Here is a 21,527-nt window from a genome sequence, read left to right as displayed (position 1 = left end):
TATTTATATTGTGAGCATTAGATTTTATTAGTTGTACTAAACCTCTAGACCTGAAATTCAATGATAAAAATAGGAGTATTATCTATGATACAAGAGATGTCAACAAGCCCATAGCATCAAAAAAAGATTCAAGATATAGAACAGATCTAAAATATTCAAGATTTTAATAAGTGGTTGCCATGCTCGATACATTTTCAAGGGCGGTCACCAATATAATAATATGTGCAAGATATTGTTGATTTAATCAAACACAAAAAATTTAATATAATTCTGACATAAACTGTCACCTCTATCGTGTTCACAAGCCAACATATATTGATGTGTTTTCCTAAGTCACAAGCAATAACTCAAAAAACGTACTTGTACTTGTCAAAAATCTCATCATAATAAATGATCACACCAAATTTCATTTAACTCAGATGAAAACTGTAGTCTCTATTGTGTTCACAAACAAATTTTGAGTCAAGGGCAATAACTTAAAAAAAACATTCATCGAAAGATAGCAAAATTCGAACTTGTTCAAGATCTCATCATTATAAATATTCACACCAAATTTAATTTAAATCGGATAAAAACTGTAGTCTCTATTGTGTTCACAAGCCAATTGTGGATAGACAGACAAACGGACGGACAGGGGTCAATATATACGACCACATTATAATGTGGGCTTATATAAAAAAAAATTTTAAAAAAGAAACACAATAATAAAAAGTCCCTTTAAAACTTGTAATTTTTTCTGCAGAATAGTTTGAAACTGACTTATAACAGTACATTTGATTATTGAAGTATATTGTTTAACAAGCAAAAACAAAATGACCTACCATACAGAAGATGTTAAATGTTTTAATATTTTTTCTACAGGTTCATCACAGTCTGTATAATCAGGGAAAGCTGGTCCCATGGCACTTAATTCAGTCTCATCTGTACTTTTATATGGTTGTGATTGACTGTTAGGCGTCTCTGAATCTTGTATCTGAAATATATAAATAACTTTTTTTGCATCAAGTTTTATATAACTTTATTACCAAACGATTAACGGTTATAGAATATTCATTAAAGATATTTATCTGCAATTGATCCATTTTGAGCTATTTTTAAAAAAAATTGGATAACATCAACCATACAACTGTACACACAGGTATTTGCTTCAATGTAGATGAATGAACACCCTTTCCTTAGTGTATATTAATCAATGGAAAACTATGAATTTATAACATTTAATACAGAAAAAAGAGTTTCCATACCTGTTCAAAATGTTTACTTTTTCTATGACTAGGAGAACCAAGAGCAAACTACAATGACAAAGAATTCATATCATATAGTTCTTGTACAATTTTCCAGTCCTTCAGTGATTGCCTTTGTCGAGTCACTATTATATTCAGCTTGCATTAAATAAAAAACCCAATTTACACAATCATATTAGGTAGTTAAAACCACACCAAAGAAAATATTTTCATCATTATGCTGTCCTATCAGTATTAACAATTACAGACTGAGGTAGATATAAATTCAGTTTTATTGATAAAAACCTACCTTGTTACCAGTAAATGTAATTTGTGTAAGGGTATTGGTAATCAGTGGTGATGGTGGTTTAGTATTAATACTATCAACTGTTTTACTAGGACTAGCACCTGCTATTATTGGAGTAGCGAATGATACTCTTCTTTGCTGAAATAAGACAAATTCCACTAACAACAAAGCATTTAATACTTCATTCCACTAATAAGTTACATTTTCTTAAGGACATATATTACATAAAATGTTGTTGAATAAGAACAAATGTAACTTATAACTTCCCCTACTGATCAGCAAGTGGTTTTCAATGTAACAGAAGTTATAGGGCTCACCTTAGAGGGAGGGGATGGTGAGTTGGAATGTAGTTCATTGGTGCTCAAACGACGTTTTAATATACCAGTGGATGGGGAGGCTGAAGGAGACCTTAAATGTCCACTTAGACTCCAACTGCCAGATTTCGATTTCGATTCGGTCTGGTTATCTGTCATACTACGCTGTTGAAGAATGCTTCGTCTTACTATATTGAATCCTCGAGCAGACATCAGTGGTCTTGAGCCTAATCTGTTCAATCCAATGACCTTTGAGTCTGAATTCATCAAAGTCGTCAGTGACCTCTTTTTGGCATGTTTGAATTTCCTTGGTGTTTCATCATCTCTTTTGGGAGAATGAGTTGTCTCCTTGTTCAAAAGATTTTCTTGCTCTTTAACAATAGACTTCAAGACTGAGCTGTTCTCTAATATTTTGTCACTATCTTTACTTGTATTGACAGGGATATTTTCATTGATGTCTTTCAATTTAGTGACCTCATCATCAGAATTTGAAGGTTTTTTATTTTCATTGTCACTCATATTTCGATCTGAGCTTTCATCAGAGTCATTGTTCACAACTATAGGACCAGTCAAAAGACTACTGAACACATCTGAATTATTAACATCAATTTCTGCAGATTCTGATTTCTCCAAGGCAGAATCTGCTTCATCAATGTCATCAGTTTCAGTATTTTCCTTTACCATATCCACTATATCCTTCTTTGCTTGATCACTTTGAATTGAAATTTCACTTTCAGCATCTGAATTATCTTCTCCTTTTAAATTCTTAGCTGATCGAGTTTTTTTCAATTCTTTTTTCCGCTTCACTATGGGTGACACTTTAGCCAGGGTGATCGTTTTACCATCACGCAATGTTCGGGTCTGTAAAACGAGCCCAGAAGAGCGTAACTTATGAGTTTTTGGAGAAGACACATTAGAAGTCTTCCTTGTAGTCCTTAAACTCTTTGATTTCTTAGAGGATGTTTGAGATGTGGTTGAGGATTGAGAAGACTGTTGGCTGTCTGTGACATCATCCTTGTCTTTATGTCTACGACTTCTTGTTGGTCTACTGACTTTAAAATCTGATTCATAAGGGTCTTCCAATTCAACAACACAAGACTTAATATTTTGTAGATCTTCAGAATCTTTTGATTTTTCCATTTCTTTATCTTCCTTTTCACTTGGTTTGTCTTTCTGCACTATTTTCTCTCCAACAGTTTTCTGAGAGCCTTCTTCCAATTGTTTCCTGGACTTATTTCCTTCCTCATTCATCCTAGAAGATCTTCGTTTGGCAACAGCCATTTTCTCTTTTGTTGTACTTTTCCTTTTTCCTTCTTTAACTGGTTTCTTGCCTTCTGGGGTCTGTTCTGTCACTTCTTTTTGAGACTCCATGGTCTCTGAAAGTAGATCTTCAGAAAACTCATTAGTGACTTTACTTTCATCCTTCGTGTCAGGTTTTAGATCATTGGGCAGACTCTCACAGTCAGTTTTCTGTTTTTCAGGCGATGTGTTCCCCTTCTCAATCAGTTCTGCTTCAATTTCCATTTTTTCTTCCATTATACTTTCAAGTTTAGATTTTTTATTTGATGAATCTGCCACATTCTTCTCATCCTTGCCTTCTATATCAAAGTGTTTACGTTTCTTGTGACGTCGAGGAGTTCGACGTGGAGTAAGAACTGCTGGAGATTTCTTGGGAGTCATTTGCTTCCTTTTATTTTTGGTATGATCTTCATTAAATGTTGATACCTTTGTAGGATCATAATCACTATCTGAATGGCTATCACTTGATGAAGACTGTTGACTACTTTTATGAGTTTGACTATAACTTTTCAATTCACTCTCCTTGCTGTCTTGAGACATTGTGTCTTTCAAAGTATTTTCTGTAGTAGGGTCATACCCAACTGCCTTCTCTTGATTATCCTTCTCTGCAGCAGTTTTAGACTTTAAGAAACATTGACTCTGTGACACTCCAAATAGCATTGAGTCATCAGTATTGACATTTTCCAGCTGATCTTTTTGTGATGCTGTAAGCAGTTGAGATATTCCTCTTGCTGAATCTGTGGGAGCGATATCATCCAATTCAGTACAACTATCTTTGGTAAAAAATCCTAAGGAATCTGATCTTTCCAATTTTGCTGAGTTACTGACAAATCCTTCAGAGCCCTCAATGTCATTTGCAACTTTATTAATAATAAACCTAATTTCTGAATCAGAACTCGATGTGGAATTGTCATCTGTCCCAGTGGAGTATTTTTTAAGATCCATTTTTGTCAATTTTTGAATTTTCACAACAGCATTTGGTAAAAGTTCAGTGGAATCTGGAACAGTTTCGGGACTGTCTGGTACACAAGCTACTTCTGAGGTTTCAAATAAGTTACAACTTGGAGTGGGTGATAAATTTGTATTTTCCAAAAAGTTATTTGATCTTTGGAAATTTGTTGGTGACTGCGTGTCCTCTACTAATGTTTCAGATAAAATTTTGGATGTTTCGGCTTCCTCAATGTCGTCATCAGTACCCAAATCTTGTAAAAACCCTTTTGAAGGTGATCGAACTACCCAACTATCTAGATTAAATTTAGATGGTGATTTTTGTTGGGGAGACTTAGAAGTACTTCTTGATTCTTGACTACTGGCTTTTCTTTGTGGTGAATGTTTAGTACCATGTTTTGGTGACTGACTGAATGACTTATTAGTAACAAACACAGGGCTTGGCGAACTTTCAACAGCTGGTAGTCTTGAGGAGAGAATACTTTGTGAACCAGCCTTTTCAGGACTTTTGACAGTTTTATCTACTACCTCTTCTGGTGATGAGCTACTTTTACTTCCAGTAGTTTCGAATGTTCTAACACCAATGGCACCTTCTACATTCTGTTTCAAGCTAGAACTTAAAGGTGAAACGAAATCCACCATTTTATTAGATTCATTATCTTGAGACTTTTCACTAGAAGATTTTCCTTGAGAGGATTTAATCTCATCTTCATCCCATGAAAATCGAACAGATCTTCTTCTACCATGAGTTGGTTGTTTAAACTCTGCTGTATCATCTTCAGCAAGTTTGGTAGAATTTTCTAGTGATTTTATTTTCTCTTCATTCTACAACAAATCATCATGATATTTGTCAAAAGTTACGACCCAATTCAAGTTGTTATTATTAATCAGTAAATGAACACAATAAAACACTATTACCTTGTAGACATAAAAATGAAGGCCAGTTGAAACATATTACATACCGTTTGTTGGCTTGACTCGGACTGACTCGAAGGTATCACTATTACTTCCTCACTACATTGTGATGGTTCAACTTCTATAACAGAACTAGAAATAAAATATAACAAACTGATTATAATCATCAGCTAATTTTACAAAATCTGAACGTAAAATGATTAGTCTTGCAGTCATCTTATAGGTGAGAAACTATCAATTATAAATCTAGCTATATAAAGGAATCAAACTGCTGTATTCTTAAAAGATCTTTAAGATATCGTGAAACATGGTTCAGATTCAAAATAACCAGATTATACATCATCGTACTAATACACCATTATTGAATGGCACTTTTCATCTTCATGCTGCAGCTTAAAATTAAAAGGATAGTAGTACAATCATTGTACATATTTTAAAGACAACTTTTAATAATAACATGAAATGTCAAGCAGAAGACAAGATGAATATACTGATAGGTGCAAAGAGATCTTATATACGAATAGAAAGTCTAGTATACTTACCCTGGTTGAGATTGACTTTGTGTATTAAAATGTTGTAGTATTGATATATCTAATGATTGAGATTGGTCTAAATTATTATACATAACTGGTATCAATCTGAAATTATCAACAGAACATTTATATATTTATATTATACAGCACTTTTCAACTACTGTATCTTGAGTATCATTTTACTTCCCTTTAATATCAACACCCATACATAATTGATTCTGAAATTGTATCTATTGTCTTTGATCCTATACTCACCGTTTTTCTTTCAAAGCTTCTTTCTGATGCTCTGTCAAAATACGAGGTTTCTTTGGTGATGCTTGAATCACAACATAGTCCTAGAAACAATGGTAAATCTCAGATAAAGTCATTATATTCTTCTAGTAGGAGGGAATATGCTACCAGTACACTAGTGAAACAGGTACTTCAGAGTTGAAACACTTGACAAATGGTCATATAGTATTACAGTAGATTCAGCTGAATGTATTAATGCATACTTTTTAAGGGGAAAAACTGATTCCAAAACTATGTGTGAAAATAAGTCATGTGCTGGCATGATTTATTATTTTATATCTATTGATTTAAAACAAGAGTCTGCAAGTCAAGTTAATATCATGACCATTTATCAAGGGTTAACAAAACAATAGTTTGATATTATAATAAACACCTGTCTGCTATTTCCATCGTCACATTGTCTAATGTGCACTTCCTTTTGTATTCATTGTTTTATTCTTTATTATATCAATGTAGAATTCGGCAAAATCTACTAAAGAAGACTTACGTTGTTAGTGAGACCATCAATAGCTAGCTTTTTCTTGGCTGAATTAACAGGTTTGGTATCATGGGTAGGATGTTTTAAAGGAGAATGTTTAATGTTGGGAGATACAGCTTTATTCAGAAAACTGCCACGTAATTTGTGAGGCGAGGGCATACCAGGTAGATGGGGTTCAGGAGCATCCATCTAAAAAATATTCAAAGGAAGATGGAAAACCCGATTGAAATTTGAAATTGTAGTTATGCGAAGGACTATGATCTTCAGAACTCATGTATTGAATAACTTTCAATTCAATATAACAATCTTGTACAATCAACTTGTCTAATAGTAGTAGATATTATTTATAATATTGTTTCTGTATTTACCCGACTGAACTGAGACTGGCTAACAGGTGTATCATCTATAATAGTTGTTTCTATATTTACCTGACTGAACTGAGACTGGCTAACAGGTGTATCATCTATAATAGTTGTTTCTATATTTACCTGACTGAACTGAGACTGGCTAACAGGTGTATCATCTATAATAATTGTTTCTATATTTACCCGACTGAACTGAGACTGGCTAACAGGTGTATCATCTATAATAATTGTTTCTATATTTACCCGACTGAACTGAGACTGGCTAACAGGTGTATCATCTATAATAATTGTTTCTATATTTACCTGACTGAACTGAGACTGGCTAACAGGTGTATCATCCATAATAGTTGTTTCTATATTTACCTGACTGAACTGAGACTGGCTAACAGGTGTATCATCTATAATAGTTGTTTCTATATTTACCCGTCTGAACTGAGACTGGCTAACAGGTGTATCATCTATAATAGTTGTTTCTATATTTACCTGACTGAACTGAGACTGGCTAACAGGTGTATCATCTATAATAGTTGTTTCTATATTTACCTGACTGAACAGAGACTGGCTAACAGGTGTATCATCTATAATAGTTGTTTCTATAATTACCTATCATCTATAATAGTTGTTTCTATAATTACCTGACTGAACTGAGACTGGCTAACAAGTGTATCATCTATAATAGTTGTTTATATAATTACCTGACTGAACAAGGACTGGCTAACAGGTGTATCATCTATAATAGTTGTTTATATATTTACCTGACTGAACTGAGACAGGCTAACAAGTGTATCATCTATAATAGTTGTTTCTATAATTACTTGACTGAACTGAGACTGGCTAACAGGTGTATCATCTATAATAGTTGTTTCTATATTTACCCGTCTGAACTGAGACTGGCTAACAGGTGTATCATCTATAATAGTTGTTTCTATATTTACCTGACTGAACTGAGACTGGCTAACAGGTGTATCATCTATAATAGTTGTTTCTATATTTACCTGACTGAACAGAGACTGGCTAACAGGTGTATCATCTATGATAGTTGTTTATATATTTACCTGACTGAACTGAGACTGGCTAACAGGTGTATCATCTATAATAGTTGTTTCTATATTTACCTGACTGAACTGTGACTGGCTAACAGGTGTATCATCTATAATAATTGTTTCTATATTTACCTGTCTGAACTGAGACTGGCTAACAGGTGTATCATCTATAATAGTTGTTTCTATAATTACCTGACTGAACTGAGACTGGCTTACAGATGTATCATCTATAATAGTTGTTTCTATATTTACCTGACTGAACTGTGACTGGCTAACAGGTGTATCATCTATAATAGTTGTTTCTATATTTACCTGACTGAACTGAGACTGGCTAACAGGTGTATCATCTATAATAGTTGTTTCTATATTTACCTGACTGAACTGAGACTGGCTAACAGGTGTATCATCTATAATAGTTGTTTCTACATTTACCCATCCTGGTAAATTTATTGGTGTCTTTTCTTTTACTTTAACCAGTACCTTTCTACAAGATGAAAATATATTCTTAATCATAAAGGTGAAAACGAAAGTAGTTATACATTTAATGGGTTAGTCACAAAATCTAATTCAAATTAAGTGATAAAAATTTATCCAATCCCAAACAAGAAATTTAATATAAATCAAAGATAATTTTCAAGTGATAATTATGTATTTATATATACGAAGATTATAAAAAAGCTTACCGAAACTCTATTTAGGTACTATTCTTCTTGTAGCAATTGTAAAGGTCAACTATCTATTGCACAGTAAATTTGACTGTCTTGGTCAGTTATTGAATGGTGACTTTACAAGTTGTATAGCTAGGACTTTTCCTACTTACTTGAGATTATCAGGATAAGTCAATGTAGAAGACTTGCTGAATGTAGTATTCCAGAACAGTATAGTTTGATTTTTAATAGGCCGTCTAGGGTGTAAGAAAGTTGCCTCTAATAAAGTTGATATTTTTGCTAGGAAGTCTGAATCATATATACTGGTATATCGACTTTGTAAACAAGTGGATATATCTAACCATAACTTCTCTAACTATAACAAATTAAAAGATTTTTTCAAATTCTTTGTCACAACATTAGAGGCTTCTTTAGTATTCTAATAATTCTTCTTTAATATTTTAATATGGGTGCTTTGAAGACTTTTCCTGGAACAAAATTCCTGCATAACATAAATCAAATTGCAGAAATTGTTGATCAATATCCTTATCCACTGAGTCATCCAAATATCAAATTATAAATTAGTAGCAAGCTTTTAGGGCTTGCTTCTTTATTCAGGTTAATACATGTATTCAGGAATGAAGAATTACCTTTTGATAGAATGCAGATGTGTATAATTTAGTACCATTTTTATTAGTACTAGAACTATAAAGTCGTGATACTGGTTCTGCTATTTTATGAAACATATTAGAGATAATATTAGAATTAGTGGTATGGGTAACCATTGTTGTTACTATATCCACTAAACCATTGATGGCAACTGTAACAGAGAGAGCTGATTTCTGAAAAATAAAACATGAAAAACGATCACCAAGAAGACTACCAAGAATTAGATTTTTCAAGAAAGTTCATGGCAACCATGGGATGTGATATCTCAGTTGCAATTTAAGAATTAGCTGCCAGCCTTCACTATAGAATACAATTAAATGCTGATGGCAATTCATACAAACATACACCCAGTCATTTCTCCATATGTACATACCTGTTTAGAAAAGAAGGTAACACTATGTTCAGCTATATCTATTGAGTTATTTAACAAATCGGTGAATAAATGGAGGAAGGAGTGGAGATTTTCTAGTGGTTTCTGTTTATGTTTCATCCAACGTTTACCAGGACTGAAACTTCCTGTAATAAATGAAATTATATCTTTTTTTTGTTAGCCTCTCTATATTTGATTTCCAACTATCGAGGAATCTTTAAAGCATAAGCCTGTAGCACACAAGGTTTCATTTTAATGTCACATTAACTAAAAGAAAATCACATTTTGTTACGTTTACTAAAAGCAATTCATCAAGGATCATTTTTTAATAGAATCAATGAATTTGTTCATAGTTTACTAATCTTTTGAGATAATATGTGATGCCTCATGTTAATGTCTGAATTAAATATGAAGAAAATATTGTGATCTCTCACTTAGCATTGTGAAAAAAAAAGTACTTCTTCTAAAATGCCCCTCCTGACAATGGCACAAGATTACCTGTTAGATTAAAGGCTGTAGCACCAGATAATGCTGAGAAATTAACACAATCTAGCACCACTAGTAAAACTTGTACTATGAAGTCAATCAAGCTGGGCTCCTATAAAAACACATTGTAATGACATATTTTTCTGATCGTAGTTTAAGAAAAGATTTTCTGGTCGGTCATTGTCTGGCCATATTTGTTAAACAAAACTCAAAATATTGAATCAAAATTGAGTTTTACATCTGACGTCACTGTATAGTTTGCGCTACTAAAAGCAGGTAGCATGTTGAACTTTTTTTTTATCCAATTTGAACAGCAAAATACTTTTATCATGTTGCACCACCTAACATGAAGCACATGGAACAAAATTTAACCATCAGACCCAATTATAAGATAAAGATAGTGGACCACAGCCATATACGCCTACCACGGCATGCAGATGGAAAATATTCAAGATTTTGGGGCAAGGGCAATAAGTCTGCTTCTAACGGTCGAAAATAGCTCAAATTCGATCTTGATCTTCATTTAATGAATATGTATGAATTTCATTTGATTCCATCAAAAAATCTAGTTTTTAGAGCGTTTACAAGCAAATGTTGACAAACGGACGGACCGATGGACCCTCGTTTCTTGAATATGTATGCACATACCAAATTTCATTTGATTCCTTCAAACTCTCTAGTTTTTAGAAAATAGCTCAAATTCAAACTTGAGCTTCGTTTTAAGAATATGTATACGCATACCGACTTTCATTTGATTCAATCAGAAAATCTAGTTTTTAGAGCGTTTACAAGCATATGTTGACGGTCAGACGGGCCGACCGACGGGCAGATGGACAGGGGTGGCGACATTATACGTCCACATAGAGAGATGTGGGCATATAAAAAAGCCTTGTAACCAATTCTGGCAACTTCGTTGTTCCAAGTTAATTCAAAATAGGTAACAAACCTTAAATTCTTCTGTTGATAGACTGTTAATAATACGAGAGCAGAAATCTTCACAAACCACATTATCCTCAGCTGTAGTGACTAATGCAGCTTGTCTACTGAAACATCTGTAGAGATCTGACCAAGTCTTCATTACTGACTTACATACAGCCTGAAATATATGATACATTATAAGGTTAGAACTAAGATGAGAACTAATAATATCATTCATGAGTTTAGTACTTCTCTATTAAGGAGTCTTTTACTATACTATTATTGAATTCGTCTTGCTTTGGACAAGATTTGTTGGTTATCAGAATTGTTTTGCTTGTCTCAATTTTCCTTAGTAACATTTTTTAAAGTAGCATGGCAGGGGTTGAATATTTGTTTAATAATCCAGTTTTATAACCCAAATATATCAATAGAATGTCCTATTCAATTGAACTCACAAAGCACCTTGTCAATTACCTATTGTTCTGACTGAAAAGCCAGATGGAACATTTCTGTATAGATTTCAAGAGACAAGACCAATTCATCAAAATTCCATAACCAATTAAATAAAATTCTATAAATATTTGTAAACTAAATCTCACTACATGATATTGGACCTATACGTTTGATAAATAATAGTAAAGCTGAAAAATCATTGTTTTATAACATACCTGTGAAACTTTTGAACCTATTTTATGTTTAATAGGTAATATAAGAGCTGTATATAAACAGGTAAAATCATACTCCAGTGAATCTCCTTGATTAATTTCACTAGTCTGAAACATAACATACATAGATAGATTATGTGTATACTGCATACCTGTACTTTTGCTCAACTCTGTTAGATGTCCAATGAATGCCCCTTCAAGGCCACATTTGTTAAATGTTCTTCAATGGGTCTGTGGTGAAGAACAAATCATAAAAATGAAATGAATTGAATGGAGTTTTACTTTCTACTTTTCTGCACCATGTGGGCAAATGAAGCCAGGCAACGCCATGCAGGGTGCGATGAGGGAAATTTTGCCAGGACAGCAGCATTAGCCTGCTCTTTTTCGACTTCAAACTGTCGAGGGATCTTTAACGTGCACAGCCTGTAGCATACGGGGCCTCGGTTTATTGTCCCATCTGAACGACTAGACGCTTTATCCATGTAAGCCCCTCTTACCTGCATCACTAACAGGGAGAAACCGGGTTGAAAAATTCAAAGGTATTATCTCGACCTATGCCGGGATTGAACCCTGGACCTTCAGGTTAGCGAGCAAGTTTCTAACTCACTGAGCCACCGCGGCTCCTAACAAATCATACAGGACAGAACCTTATAACAACTGTGTCTAGATGTCAATCTAAATTTTGTACAGTAAATGAATTAAGCACATCATTTCTAATGACCACAAAATAAACTATATCACTTTACTTGACATTAATTCTATAATCAATGGAAAAACTACCTTGATAATATGTTCTAAAAGTCTATTGGCTATGACGCTCCACAACCTCCACAGTGACTCTATATTAGGTAAATACTGACTGTGTCTGTCTATGATATCTACTACACTCTGACTAAACTGTAGGGTACCAGTAGTTATAGTAAAACCACAATTTACTAGTTTACCATATATAGTCATATACCTGAAATGATTAGATATAATTACTTCAACCTCAGATTCTCAAAGAATTTGAAGAACTAGTGAATAAGGTAACTTTATCCCGTTCTAATTGTTTTAAATGTCGTTCTCACAGAACATTTTGAAGGGATGAGACATCTGGTGAAGCAGGACACCAAGCACCGAAGGCAGGAGAATGCAAATACACTACTTGTCTGCCCGAAAAGATAATATTTGGTGGGCATGTCCGCCCTACCATCGCAACATGTAAACGGAAATATTTTACCTTTCATTTTGAGCTAAAGACTGCATTAATATGGGTGAGAGTAAAATTTCACATAAAAACAAAGCAGGCGTTCCCTGAAAGAATACATCAATATTATGTCCCACTTTTACATAATAATAAATATCAAATAATTACAAATAATATCATTTTACACTAAATCTTTTATATTAGTACAAGTGCACAAAAACTAGAATTGTAGAATTTCTGATCAATGTTATAAGCAGTCTTTAAAAAATGTTCATACAACAAATCTTCTCGATATTAATTACCGAGCAATAAAATACTATGTGCTAACTTAATATTCATGCAACCTGATGATGGTTTTGCTAATGCATTTAAAAATATAAAGAAGATAAAACAAAATATTTACCATAATTTCACCACTACCTACACTATATACATTAGATGATAAAACTTTTAATGGTATATTACATACTGAATCAAACATCCTCTAGAATTAACAAAATATATATTTCATTTTTACATTTTCTAACTTTCACATATATACAGAAAGTATCATTCACTGACAAATGTCTGTATATCAAGAGAAACAACTGTATTATTATTTAAATATTTAAATGCAAAGTTTTTTAATAAATCTAAAAAAAAGTACTCGGATGCACCTCCAGAAAAGCATGATATATCAAAAATATACATAGATTAAAATATCCAGAGAAATTTAATTCGATAATTAGATAACCACATGCAAACTTACCAGCAGTAAATGCGCGATATTTTCTACTAGAGCTATAAACTGAAACTGGCTAAGAAAATAAGAGAACATTTCTCTATGATCTGATTTAGGTGTGATATCCACAGCTACATTAACATGTCCAACTAGAGCACTCCAGGTTGCTAGCAAAAGATCTTCTAAAATACCAAAAAAAGATTCATTCAGATGATTGTCACAGAATATTTGTGAATATTTTATAATGAAGCTGTATATATACTTTTGAACATGTATGCACTACTGGTCTCAAATCGTTAATTTCATTGAAGATAATAAAATTAATTTGATGTCCAATAAAACATCCTCAGATGCTTGTCAAATGCAGACTTTCAACATGCATTAATACCAATACTTAAATAAATTACCTGGTATTTCATTGCCAAGGCTCATAACTAACTCTCTTAAACAGGAGATTAAAACGCTTGACTGTTTCAGGAAGAACATAGGACTGGATATAATATCAGGCATAGTTACATCTGAAATACAAAATTTCATATATTTTTGTCGAGTATTCAAACTTAAAGCAGTAAGTCGTAATATTGATAACACATTCATTTAATTAGACAAAAACTTTATTAATTGATAAAACTTGAAAGCTCACCTGTAGTGTAGTTGTAGTTAGACATGCCAAGGATTTGTGCAAGTATTTCTACTCCTTTCAACTGGAGAGTTTTAAAGGTAGGTAACTGTGATGGTGTTGATGTAATACTCAATCTAGGTGTCGTAGGACTAACTATTGAAATGGGGGTGTTTTTAACACCTGAAATTTAAAATGAATAGGGGTTTGTCATACTATTCCTAATTTAGACTTAATATAAGCTTATAGATGGAATTTTGTCTTGATAGTGGCATTAGTCAACAAATTTTGCTGTTCAAAATATCAAATGATCTTACACATGGAGCACACAAGGTTTCAGTTGATACGCTTGATATGTCAGCCTCTCCAACGAACCTGTGTCACTGACAAGAGAGAACTGGATTGAAAGTAAAAAAGTTGCATTTTGATAATACCCAACCTAAATACCAGTCAAACATCTAATCTGGCTGCTTTAAGTTCAATTGAGATGGCAAGTGAACTGAGTTGTATATCGTAATGTTGACCTATTGGAAATTTGTTATGGTAAGTTTTAAAGATGTCTTTAGAATTAAGGTGTTAACTGACCGTTATTCTACTATATAGAATTATAGATAGAACTACATACCAAATCTAGGTGTAGTTGGTGTGGATATGAATGATGTTGAGGTATTTAACTTATTACCACCAGTACAGAATTGTAACAATGGCACCACAACCTATTGAAGACAAAATAAATTTAAATTTTCTAGTTTAACTAAGTGTATCTGGTGAGTCACTTGAAATCATAAGTGCATCTTAGGCTTTTGATGGCATTCCTAAATTTCTCAAATGACAATCACAAATATCATACAAATGCTTTTCGCTACCATCATATCCATCTCCAAGGAAATCCATACATCAAAGTAACATTTACCTGATCAAAATTAACTGATGCTTTAACACCTAATTTACAGATGTAATATATCCATGTTTCAAACTTCTCTCTTGCAACTATTTCCACCTTAGCATTATTGACTTTAAAAACCTGCATGATTAATTTGACACGTCTTGGATCACTAATGATACCTATAAATAAACAAAAATAATCATATAATAGGATGAACAGTATAAAAATTCATTAAAAATACATACAACCTTTAGTTTCATATCTAACTTTCAAAATCTCTTGAATTTCAGTTAACATGCATACTTACTTGGATTCATGGCAAAATTATTAATCAATTCCTTCCAGGCTTTGAAAGACATGAGTTTAACATCAGGCTCTAAAGTTTTAAAGCCCATTTCAACTAGTGGTAACAGACTGTTAATAAAACTTCCTTGATGTAGTTCCTACAACATACCAGGTACCAAACAAACTTTAGTTATTAAGTAAGTTAAAAAAAACATAATAGTCTTAACCAAGACCTAGTCAAAAGCCAGTACATTGAACCAAGGTTCCAATCATCTGACTAGTCTAAATATCAAGTCTTTCTGGCTCCATTTTCATATTATAGAAAATATTTTTCACACTATTTATATTTGTTAGCTTAAAATCGAAAAAAAGGAATCATTGTTCAAAAAAGAGACATGTCTTTAGCAGTGTTGAAACGGTTAGTGAATTTTACGGGTAATCGTCGGCAATAACCGTTTGTTACCCGGTTAATTACTATAGATTATAAAAGGAGTCAAAAACCGCATTTGCGGCGGTAACTCACAGTTAACTAGAGTAAATGTAAATGAGTACCCAGGAAGATTTTGGCCAGTTCCCTGCGATTTGTTGGTACAAATCGACAGATACCAAACAACCAAACCTTACTGCTTCAATGTAAGATTACGAGCAGGTCTGACAGAGCTCAGACGGACTGGCGCCATTCTCACCCATTGCTACAGTCTCTTAACAGATCAAAGGTTTTTATACCAGTTGCGGGTTCAGTGTAATGAGTGTATCTCATTGAAGTTGCTGCGAATCAGTGTACTGGTTCCACAACTGGTATAAAACAATTGTTTCAATGAATGCGAACTCATGAATATCAATAAGCTTGAAGCTGATTGACAGGCAAGAAGAAACAAACAGTCAATTAGAGGAGAGTAAAAAGTAATACGATCTTTATAACTGTTTTATTCTAAGCAACTCGTACCAGAATGAAATAATAAAAATAATAACAAGATTCAACGAACCGTGGCGTATGCCAAACGTCTGATAATGATTACAGTGCTACAGTGCTTATTTGTTTAACTTAATTAACATAACGATGCACACGGCGACTGTCGACATACTAAGACCATCGTGACGCGATTATCCACAAATAATTAGTTGAACTTATATCAAAAAGAGGCTTGATAATCTTGACCACAATACTTGCAACTCGTTAGTGTTTTGATAATTGATACCCTATCATGATTTATTTATCTTAATTATTCAATCAATAAAGATGTTTATTTACTAAAGAAAACAGCTTAAAGACTCATACAGTGAGAAATTTTCTGTCAAAATTGCTCTCTTTTTACTTCTTATAAAATTGACAGTTAACCGACAATCTCAAATCAGACCCGGTTACCCGTGAAATACTACCCGAAATCAGTTAACTGATTAACCGTTTCAACACTAGTCTTTAGCCCCTCTTGAGAAATAAATAGGCATGTTTTAAATGAGAAGTGATTAAGATATAAACAATTATTATATCACTTGATAATATCTAACTAACCTCGCCAAAATACTTGACAAGAAAGCACCAGACTTTTAAAACAAACTGTTCATTGTTATTGAATAACTTCTTTAATTCACCAGAAATTTTCTACAAAGAAAGAAATATAAGCTAAGTTACAGGCAATTTCAATCACATAAGCTAGAACAAATTCTATTATACAAAACATAGTCATTCGACAAGAGGCATGCATGTTGATTTTTTCCCATTTTCTTAGAATCATGTGCTTCATTCTTTTTTGGTAAAAAATAATCAGAAGACTTACAGATTTAAACTCAGGAATGATTTCCTTCAAAGTAGTTTTATTGATGCCCTGTTCACATCCTTTCTCTAGTGTTATCAAAGCCTTTTCTCTCACTTTACAAGAAGGGTGTATTAATAAACTAAAACATATCTTTTCCCATTTCATCTTATTATTCATTTCTTTACCAGCTTGTATATTTAACCTTGAAGCAAAAATATATATTATATACATATACATTCTAACTGACTTATAAAGTAGCTCAGCCAAAATGTTGAAATTTGTTTGCTTACAAAGAGAGCAATAAAACCAATATTCATTACCTTGCTATAGCATTGACAGCTTCATATTCTATAGTTTGAGCTTGGCCTTTCCATTTAGTTAGACAATGACTTATACTGGAGATAATCATTTCCAACTGGAATTATAATTGTACAACAATTAGATTATAGGGTTAGATTTGCCATTTTCAAGGGGTTAATTTAGGTCATGAATATTTGTAAATATTCTTCAGAAATACTAGAAATGTAAAAAAAAATCGCATAATTCCTTCGAAAATACTTCAAACTAGGAATTACCTATATGTTTTTTTATATATGACAGAGTCTCAAGAAAAGACGAGTTGTCATAACATCCTAAGACAAATGAAAACATATAGAGAATGGATGTTCTACTAATTATAAAAATAAGCAAATACATTTAAAAATTACTTTATTTTGCACTTGTTAAATTTTTTTTCAATCTTGTCTGAAGTTTCCTCCATAATAATTACTTAACCGTCAGTCAAGATTGACAATATCAGGAGAGAAGATTATTAGAAACATTGCTACCTCTTGTACTATTAAATCAGGATGAATATTTTGTTTTGATAAAATCCACAGTCCTCTTGTACTAGTTGCTTTGTCTTCTGCCATCTTAAGACATTTACACACATTTATTAATAAATTCTTTTGACTTTCTACACTGATCAACCTAAAAGCATAAACGAAGTTAAATGGCTAGGTAAAGAGAACAACATTTTCTATCCATTGCACACGTTATTTGATTTTAAACTCCCAGAAAATATCGAATTTAAAAAAATAAAAGAATTGTTATGAGTGATACATTTATTGAACGTTTTATTCACTTTCAGCTATGTGAATCAACTTGAGATGAGTTAAATTCACCTAACTACCCTCTGACTAATTTTACCCTTTAAGAATTGAGTCTAGTATCATCACTTTTTCTTAATCTTTTAATGTTACTATTATCTTAATCTTTTAATTTTTATAGTAACACCTGATCCTGCAATTATTGAATACCTACCTGACAAGTTCCAAATCATGAAGACAGAAACCTAACACTTGTAGAACACCTTGTTGTACTAGTTCTGACTTGTTTAAAATATCTGTGTTTAATACACTAACAATTGGTTCTATATAGTAGGTGATGTCTAAATCAAAAAAACTTAATTCATCTTCTTGTATCTGACTGAAAGTAAATGAATATTGAATTACTGCAATCAAATGATGATGATTCAGGGTAGCTTATTAGCCCTGCAATGCTCTGATGTACAGCCAGATACAATTAGTACAAGCTGGAATTAAGTCATCAAAAATGAGTTAAATCTTAGTAAAATATGGAAACAAAATTGCAGGGGCTCAAAATCAGTCTACAAGCAGTGACACATACAAATTCTCTAAGGACAATTAAAATTTTATGATTCAAAAAAATTTGAACAAATATGGTGAATCGCCCACCAAATACCATTGAATAATAATCTGTACAATTAAAACAATTCTAATAACAAACAAATCTCTTTTCTTGATTCCTCAAGAAGTACCATCAGGTGTAAGCATGGTCTAACTCTAGGTTTAGAACAGGTTGTCATTACTAATGATACTTACTCTGAAAAGATTTTGTAGGCTTCAATCTTTTCATCTTCTCCAGTAGTGGGTGATTCCAGGGTGTTTAAGAGTGATGGCAACTTGACATCATTAAACCCATTGATAGGCATCTTGGAAATATTTTATGAACAGGTCAATTAATCTATGAACTTTCTAAAAACGGTTCCTAGATCTGTCAATCGAACTGTTCTTGCATACTGTTTCTGTAACTTAAATAATTCTTAATATCTTAATATGTTTGCTGTAACATGGTCAAAGCCATGAACTTTCAAACCGATTGACTAATGATAAGGAATACCACAGAATCTATGTATGGTTGGACTATGATATAGCCCTGCATTTAGACTGCCAAAAGTATCTGGACCGAGCAGGGTTTGGCAGAAAATGTGGCAATGTAAACAGGTTGAGAGGGCTCAGCAAAATATCAGTGAAGTGCAAACATGCCACTAATCCAAGGAGATATGCACATGTGCAACAATAACCTTGACATGTAATGTGTTTGCAATAGCTTCCAGCACTCATTGATGAAAAATAAGGGGAAATTGTAGGGCTACAATTAAGAAATTTTTGGGGTTAATTTAGGGTTAAAATTATTATGTGACATAGTAGACATAACGGTATGAGCATGTTCGAATTAAAAGAAAGGGCTGACCAAATGGTCATATGATTTCTTATATCCTGCACAATAGTTTCAAACTGCCTTTATTAGGGACAATTGATGTCTTTGTAATTGACCAATTATTTTATTTATTATTTCCTTGAGCAGCAATTATCTGTTTTATTTTCGTTTTGAGAGAAAATTTGTCAAATAATATACCTCACTGATGACCAACCATTCTGGCACAGTGAAAACAGTGCAGTGTAAACGGTACAGGCCACCTGTGTCAATAACAGTTCACCTCAAGCACAATTTCAAGGCAGTGTACAATACTTGGCAGTTGTACTATGTAGGCCTAATCCCAACTGAAAGCAGAGATGAAGATAAGATTGTGCTTCATCAGTGCCAGTGTACAGTGTTAGTAAACTGTTTTAGCACAGTAGGAACAGACAACATCTGAGACAGTTAGGACTATATTACATGTATATTATTATATATAGCCTAATATAAAGTGCTTAGAATTTTGACTCAATGTGTCAGCTTCATTGTCATTTGTCTGAAATAAACGAATGAAATAGAATTGTGAAAAATGATATAAAACAATCAGCGATCTTATAAATTTACTGTTACTCACTAGAATCTCTATTTAACATTGATATTCGTAGAAAGGTAAAACATTAAAACAATCTTGCGAAAACAACAGCACACCAACTTCGCGGGAAATATAGCGGAAGGGTAGCGCGATTGGAGCAGCAACCGGAAGTTAATAGCGAGTCAAGATTTTAGATTCTATTTTTAAAGCCTTTGGCAATGTGAACCATTATGTACCAAAACGATAACATAATCCGACATCTACTCATTTTAATCACTGTTCGTCAATTAGATAATCGCTTATTTTATTGATAATCCGGATCAAATCACATGAAAACAAAAGATCGCTGAACTAAATTCTACTGGTAAATTGTCTTCAGTGATTAACCACCGCCAATCACTTCGCTTCAAGATCAAGGCCATTGCCTTTAGATCAAATGGCATTCATATCATTCAGTACATATATGTATATAAATAGTAACGCGTGGCCCGTGTTAAAAAATGTTGAAACTTTGAGCACTCCGACACTCTCGCTAATCCGACATTATTTTGCGGTCCCAGTGTATGTCCGCAAATTTTATTTTGTTACCGTACTGTTTTAACCAAAATATCTTCATACCGTTTTGGCAGCTCTGTTACCGTTTTACTAAATTTGTGTTACCGTTTTGGTCGATCTGTTACCGTTTTGACTATTAAAATTTGTTACCGTTTTTGACGTGTTAGGCAACTGGATAGGCCTGACAACAGAACATAGGCCTTAGTCGGGTTGATTCTTCACTGGCTATATGGGGAGGTTTGGGCTTAGTTTCGGGTGGTAGGTAGACTACAGAAAAAAAGACTATCTAATAGACCCAAAAATTCATAATTAGGTCTATGGACACATTAGACATCTTTTCAGATTAGGCAACAGCTTATAGTAGGTTGCAACGCGTTTTTAAATTCCTCATTAAAGAATATAATGCCGAAAATAATTGTTACTATTTCACCTTTCAATTCTCTTGCATTGAATTGCATTGAATCTAGAGAAAGAGGTGACAGTTCTTCTTTTGCATGAAATACTCTAAAATTCAAACTAAATAAATGTTGTTTATGGAACAATTAATTAACGTATTTGGACTATTTTTGCACTAAGTGCGGGCCTCATAAAGCTTTAGTTCAATTAAGGAAGGGAATATACAGTTATTTTTTTGGCTTTTTTTTTTACAACGAATAGAAAAAATAAAAATTGTGCAAGTTTGCAATATGATATCCTGTCCTTCAGATATTCCTAACTCAAATGAGCTAATTAAGATGGATTTGAAAAAGACTGGTGAATTCTGTATGTGTAAAATGGAACTATAAGTCGAAAAAAACTGAAGAGATCGAATGGTGTTGAGATAGGCCTACAGGGTAAAAAATGTCAATGTTTACAGCATGAACGGTAAAGTAGAGTATTCTGGTTAGGTATTGGGATGGGAGCTGGCACCAGACCAACTCTCGGAAGCACTTGCTCAGGCATCAGAATCTTTTTAGGGTAAGGATTGGATA

General features: G+C 33.1%; 1 protein-coding gene across 1 annotated transcript; it reads right to left on the bottom strand.

The window, feature by feature from the left end:
* Nucleotides 1-7,716: 7,716 nt before the first annotated feature.
* LOTGIDRAFT_135405 (hypothetical protein) lies at nt 7,717-17,093 on the bottom strand (the record flags this gene model as incomplete). Its single annotated transcript, XM_009069010.1, has 18 exons — nt 7,717-8,200; nt 8,537-8,739; nt 9,014-9,198; nt 9,429-9,548; nt 9,901-9,997; nt 10,835-10,984; nt 11,475-11,579; nt 12,252-12,432; nt 12,694-12,796; nt 13,078-13,144; nt 13,409-13,563; nt 13,789-13,899; nt 14,013-14,183; nt 14,626-14,716; nt 14,914-14,990; nt 15,182-15,329; nt 16,685-16,774; nt 17,043-17,093. 18 exons carry the CDS (start codon nt 17,091-17,093, stop codon nt 7,717-7,719), a joined length of 2,589 nt encoding a protein of 862 aa, XP_009067258.1.
* Nucleotides 17,094-21,527: the final 4,434 nt, after the last annotated feature.

The sequence above is a fragment of the Lottia gigantea genome (genome assembly GCF_000327385.1).
Source record: "Lottia gigantea unplaced genomic scaffold LOTGIsca_97, whole genome shotgun sequence".
Classification (NCBI taxonomy): Eukaryota; Metazoa; Mollusca; class Gastropoda; family Lottiidae; genus Lottia; species Lottia gigantea.
This window is presented reverse-complemented; position numbering and strand designations above follow the sequence as displayed.